At 38.6% G+C, this 7,014-nt stretch overlaps 1 protein-coding gene across 1 annotated transcript; it reads right to left on the minus strand.

Moving 5' to 3' along the window:
• Positions 1 to 231: 231 nt before the first annotated feature.
• Positions 232 to 6,569, minus strand: LOC134197839 (centromere protein C-like; the record flags this gene model as incomplete). Its single annotated transcript, XM_062667187.1, has 8 exons — positions 232 to 524; positions 951 to 1,041; positions 1,096 to 1,271; positions 2,391 to 2,466; positions 2,524 to 2,651; positions 2,715 to 2,765; positions 2,845 to 2,949; positions 5,029 to 6,569. Coding segments are annotated over 8 exons (2,260 nt in total), but the record flags the coding sequence as incomplete, so codon positions are not given.
• Positions 6,570 to 7,014: the final 445 nt, after the last annotated feature.

The following is a 7,014-nucleotide window of genomic DNA, read 5'->3' on the forward strand; positions in this document are numbered from 1 at the left end:
AAAATTAATCTCTTAAAAGCAAAATATTTACCTAAATACTAAAAATAAAAATGTTTTTTGTATATATCACAATACAGTGTACATCAGAGTCGGATATTATTATAAACCGTCAGCTTTAACTAAATTAGCTTCGTGGCAGTGCCCGGTCCCCGTATAAACCTTGGTGAAAGGGTTATACGGGAAATTGACATTGCCAGGCTCACGTGAGCCTGGTAACGCGCGTGACTATGTTAAATTAACAAACACACTGACAGTACACAACTAAATAATTTACAACGTCGTGCGCGTACCGTACCGCCTATCCAGTCACATGAATGCTGCAACTAGACAGCTACAATTGGTGATGATAAGAAAGCAAATAAGTAAGTTAGCTTTACTACAGAAGAAAAGTGTTTGGTAGAACGACTGCCGATAGTTAAATGCCAATACCGATTAACAAACGTCAACTGGAGCAGCATGTTTGACATGAACAAAGTACAATTTAACATCTTTCTGTCCAATGTTCTTCAGAGAATAGGAATTACCTAAAGAGACACAACACATTGTTACTTGCAATAATCCCACCCACCCACACAGGTGTGTGTGTGTGTGTGTGTGTGTGCACGCGCGCGTGTGTGTGTGTGTGTGTGTGTGTGCACGCGCGCGCGTGTGTGTGTGTGTGTGTGTGTGTGTGTGTGTGTGTGTGTGTGTGTGTGTAGTGCAAGTCTGCCAGACCCGAACAAAGCAAATGCACCACCAGCATGTCAAATTCAACATAAACACATCACAACAATCTGAATAATAAATAAATAAACAAACAAATAAACAAATAGATAAAATAACTAAATAATAAACATAAATACCCAATATGTTAAATAAAATATGCATGTGCAAAATGTCACAAAATAATTATTTGATGCACAATGACCACCCACATGACATACTCCAGAAATGTACTAAAAATTACTTACCAATGGGTACAATGAAACTGGTGCCTTTCTTAGCATAAAAGACAGTACCGTGTATCTGTACTATCAACTCACCGGTCATGATGTGAAAAACCTACCAAACCCACTAGTAAGCCACATAAACAAGATTATGACACAAATCACTTACCAAAGTTGACTTGCGTACCACGCTGCTTTCCTTCTCACCACCAGGTCTGATGATCACCACACCTGAAGAAAACGAGCTGTAGTTGAAAGGTCTAGCAAGAATCATGTCATCATTAGTAGAAGCGACATCGCCAAAAGGAGAACGCATGTCAAGCCCTTCACTGTGTCGAAGCACATCTACAAATCAGAGCACAGCAATAACCCAATGAGCAATCATTATTCACTATATAACCAGACTGTTCACTGAGAACTAGATGGAACACAGACAAAGATCCAACTATACATTGCTCTTGCTTCATTTGCACCTGCAGTGGGTGACTGCATGTGTACACCTGCATGTGTACACACTGGTTGCAAAGCTACTCCACTTGGTGAGCACTTACAACAGGAGAGAATGTTATATGTTCTCGCGATTTCATTACAACCACCAATGCTACAATATCTTAAACCCATATGTCTGCTATAAGTCATCCGTAATTGTCTCAATTTTTGCAACCAAACTTTCAAATTTGCACCACTATGAAGACTTCATAGTATGGCATTTCCTGAGTGAATTAGAAAATATAAAGATGGCGCCGTTCTTCTTTTACATATAGTTTAGTAAAGCATTCGTAGATAGCATAACTCTTTCACATAACCTAATCCGTTTAGATATGTACAATAGAAACAATAAAGTTTGCAATGTATTAAAATAACAGTAATTGATGTCAACCCAATGAAAATAAATGTACTAACACCGAATGATTAAGCTTGATTACATCTAAACTACTGATACTACTCGTGTATGTTAAGGTCATGTGACATTAAGCACATTCTCCAATTCTCGTTATCTAAGGGTCCTTGCGTCAACGTTTTCTCATGATGTTGTCTGATACACATTTTAGAATGATGCCGTTCCATTGAGCTTTGTGCTGTGTTTCAACTAATGCTTGAGTAACAGTACAACAAGCGTATAAGTAAAGTTACAATATGAAAATTTAAAAATCTCCCTCAACTCCCTCAACACAATAGCAAAGTATTGCAACCTCCTCTTGAATTTCAACTGCCTATTAACGCAAATTCATGTACACAGCCTGAGAAATCTAAAAACACCTTTTATGACTTCGTCTAGTGTCTCAAGCTTAACGTTTTCCTTCCTATTTGACACTGGTCCACCATTTCAAATTTATGTTGTCAAAGTAGAGCCTTGAACATGCACATACCTACTAAAAATGCCACTTTCTATTCAAGCATAGACATCTATTTAAGCACAACATATTTGGTTTCATTCATAAATACAGTATTCACAGACATTACCCATGTCTCTGATATTCCCATCCGATGCTATTACAGAAGCAGTTGTCACTTCCAGACCCACAACTCCATACTCTTTCTGTAGCAGAAGACAGTCATCGGATGCTCAATACATCAGAGTAACAATACTTCATACCAAACGAGACATTAAGTCTTCCTCTTCCTCCTCCTCCTCTTCACTTTCATCAACCACACTACACTCTGTTGTATGAGGTAGACGTTTGATAGCTTGAGCTTTAGCCCTTACACGTTGTTTTGCTTTTGCTATACACAGAAAGAAAACTAGCAATCATAATGACTCAAGTAATAACAACAACAACAACGAACGTAGACGAGGAGTTGGGTTGACTGGCTGTGAAACTCCATCAAACTGCAAACCTTCAAACAATGTCAAAAAGTGTTTACAAGCATTAGATTAGATGCACTATCAGGGACTGCTATTGATTTGTTTGCTCACCGAACTCTGTAACTTTGTATATGGCTTGCTCCAACTTCCAATAGCGAAGCGGTTGTACACGATTTCGGTTGCTGCGACGAATACCTTTCCCTACCATTGGTGTCACTAGGTGTAAAGATGAAAATGGAAAAGGTGACTGACAAGAAAACAACAAAAACAAACACAAATCTACACAAACAGATGCTAAAGGTAAAATACAAGATGATACCAAAATGTAAAATCTACAATCTATAGGTTTCTACTCCAATAATGTAGAGAGAAACTGCAATCACAACAAGAATCACAGATGCACAAACTGACAGAAGAACAAATAGCTAAACACAGACAGACAGAGAGAGAGGTTTTTAGTTTGTTAGTGGTTATGTGCGATTGGGACAGTAGACTTGCTTAGTTGTGTTGTATGTAGATTTTAATGTTGAAAATATTGGTAAACAGACAGACAGACAGGCAGGCAGGCAAACAGACAGACAGACAGACAGACTTGTAGATGTTCTATAAAAAGGAATCACATGATTCCTTTTAACCAATTAGTAGTTAAATATATATTGTATTTAGTTGTTAGTTGTTTTCTCTTGCTTTTACTGTCATAGGACAAACATAGTTAGCCATTTGCTATTGTATCCTAATTCATATATGAAAAATATATGTATTGACAGACAGACAGACAGACAAACAGACAGACTTCAGTCCAACTCAAAAAGTGCAACGCGAACGTCATCTCCAACAGTCATCTTCACAGACTAGAGACAACAGGTGTGACTATAATGCCACACAGTACTTTAACCACTAGCTGACACTGAGGGCTCTGCATGTGGTATAGCTGCTTTAAGAGTTTTTAGAGTTATTAGTTCCTTCAAGTCTGTTTGAGTTTAGTTTACTAGTAGTTCATGAACACTGATCGTAGTTGGACAGCATATATAGTTATTTGCGTTGCAGAAATGTATGATAGATAAATGTTCAAATAAACGTGATTGACAGACAGACAGACAGAGACAGACAGACAAAGACAGACAGACAGACAGACAGACAAAGACAGACAGACAGACAGACAGACAGACAGACAAAGACAGACAGACAGACAGACAGACAAAGACAGACAGACAGACAGAAAAGTATTCGAACAAGCTGGCAAAGAGTGAAAGGATGATGAAAAAACGAAATGAGACCAACTTCAAGACCAAGTGGCAATCAATCATTTCAGTGACATTACAAGGATGCAACGTGAAAGTCATCTGCATAGCAAGACTAGATTGTCGAAACGTAGTGTACTCAATGTAATTTAAATGCTTCAGGATTGTAATGGTCCTGTAGTGTTAGTGTTACTGTAGATGTTTCTCTCTAAGTTGTTCATGATGTAAATGTTTGATTTAAATTGAAATGTATGTATTGACAGAGACAGACAGACAGACAGACAGACAGACAGACAGACAGAGACAGAAAAGTATTTGAACAAGCTGGCAAAGAGTGAAAGGATGATGAAAAAACAAAATGAGACCAACTTCAAGACCAAGTGGCAATCAATCACTTCAGTGACACTACAACGATGCAACGTGAAAGTCATCTCAGACAAACATATTAGCATAGCGAGACTAGATCGTCGAAACGTAGTGTACTCAATGTAATTTGAATGCTTCAGGATCATAGTGGCCTGTAGTGTTAGTGTTACTGTGGATGTTTCTCTCTACATTGTTCATAATGTAAATGTTTGATTTAAACTGAAATGTATGTATTGAGACAGACAGACAGACAGACAGACAGACAAATACTTTATGTAAATTCTACTTGTACATATGCTAGGAATTTGTGAAAGCAAACCAGTCCTTGCCAACAAAAAAGTGATAGACTAACTACTGGACTTGACCTTGACAGACGGACAGACAGAAGAACAGACAAAACGTAGCATGCAATATCTAACATGTCTCATTATATATCTACAACCCATAAATAATGCATGCTGTAGCAGCATTGTCGCAAAACCTGTGCATGTCACACAAAGTGAAAGATCACACTGATCACGTCGCTATATTTCCTACACTTCCGATTACCCTCCAAAGCATCTTACACACTGTTTATGTGTCCCCAGTCATTCAATTTAGTGTTATCGCTTCTCCCCTAATTCATTCCCAAAGTTAGTGCTAACTGCTAACATAACGAATAGACACAACTCATAACATGTGCACATACCTCCCAGACCAGACTGTCCCACTCTCACTTCATGTGATGCTGTCAATCGATCACCTGTTCTTTTCTTCCCAACCGTTTGGAATTCACCTCGTGCAGTGATCTTCCTACCAACACTCATTTTCCTCTTTCTGCTTTGTATCTTCTTCTTCGATTCAGGCACTACCTCCTCCTCTACTTCTTTACTTTCCAGTAAATCTGATTCTGAAGATGACTCCAAAATCTGCTTCCGAGTCTTTCGACCCGCTTGAGTCTGATGCACCTCACTTTGCTGCACATCAGTGAAAGACGAATCAGAATCTGCTCTAGTCTCCACTGCAATATCAGAGTCATTGTCTTGAGAACTAGCCTCTTTCTTCTTTGGTGACATAACTTCCCTGCTGCTTTTCCGTTTTCTACTTTGACTGTCCATCTCTCTCTTACTTTGTGTCTTCTGCAATGAGGGAGGTAAAACTGACGCCCTTTTCGTTCTTTTTTGTTGTATACTTCTGTTACCTTCACTTCTACTAAAGCTACCAGCTATAGAGTCAGCAGCTTTCACTTGCTTTGATGCAGCTTTCTTCTGTCCAGTTTTTCTAGTCGCTTTCTCTACGCGAGATACAACTTGTTTTCTATGTTTGCTTATTGCCGTAGTTTTCACTTGTAAATCATTGTTAGCATCAATATCTCCATTTTTCTCCCCACTGCTCTGCGATGTTCTGAGTCGTCTCAATGATTTAGTTTTCTCTAATGTTTGACTGCCCTTGTCTGGTATAAAATCATCAGCATCACTGCTGTCGATTGCATTGTCAATACTTACTACAACTGATTTTCTAGTTGTCCTTTTCTTCCTATCAGAGACTTTTGCAGACACTTTACGAGACACAGCTGAATGCACCAGGGATGACAATGCTGCAGAACTATCATCTTGATGCTTCCGAAGTTGTACAGGACTACTGATGTCACTAGATGTCGTACAATAATCAACCCTGTTTGTTATTGCATTTTCACTACTTTCCCCATCACCATTAGACGATGTACTGGTCACATTTACTTTTCTAGTGACGTTTTTACGACGAGTGTGTCTTGCGACTGTCGTATTTTTCTGTTGAATACTTGATATATCATCCTTGCCAATTGCTGACTTGTGTCTTTGCATTGGCTCGGAGGCAGTAGCTTCATCAACTATTGCTGTGACAATCCTCCTTCTAGTTTTTCGAGAACTCAAAAACATCTGACCACTCTCGTCAGAATCAATCCCACTGCTCTCAGCACCTGATGATACAACATGACCGACAACCTCATAAGTGTTTGATGATGAAGTAAGTTGTCCATCTGCTTCCCCACTCTCTGATTCTTCAACATGACGAGTGAGAGTCAAAAACATCCCATTGTTGACTTCACTTCCTTTAGTCATCTTAGACTGATCAGCTAACATGTCCCCCTCCATCTCTTTCTCTCTACTTGCTTCGTCAATCTGTATATCGATGGTTTGTGATTGCTGTTTCTCATTTGTGTCTTGCTGTTTGGCTGCTGCTTGACTCTGCTTGGTAGTACTGCCTTGTCTACACAATAACATAAAACATTTCTTAATTAATAGACTGTAATTTCAGTGCTATTAGTACCACATAAAACTACGTCTTCTGTACTTCTGAAATACAAAACCACCACGCAAAGTTGACAAATTAAATTTTCTATTAAGCCATCAGTTTTTGTTCTTTGTTGTGTGTCATCTCTGATTCCCAAACATGTGTGCACGCAAAAAATAAAAGAAAGGGGAAATAAAACACATGACTTCTAATGTTTAAGATATATGCACAACTAGCTGCTAGAAATACACAAAGTGCTTTTCTGTAATACTCTGTTAACAGAAATACACAAAGTGCTTTTCTGTAATACTCTGTTAAATAGTGTGTTCTGAAACAGCATCAATAGTACAGGATCTTTGTATTTTACAAACAGACATACTGACACTATTGGACGGAGAACCTTTCATTGCCTGCACTAGGC

The sequence above is a fragment of the Corticium candelabrum genome (genome assembly GCF_963422355.1).
Source record: "Corticium candelabrum chromosome 12 unlocalized genomic scaffold, ooCorCand1.1 SUPER_12_unloc_1, whole genome shotgun sequence".
Taxonomy (NCBI): domain Eukaryota; kingdom Metazoa; phylum Porifera; class Homoscleromorpha; order Homosclerophorida; family Plakinidae; genus Corticium; species Corticium candelabrum.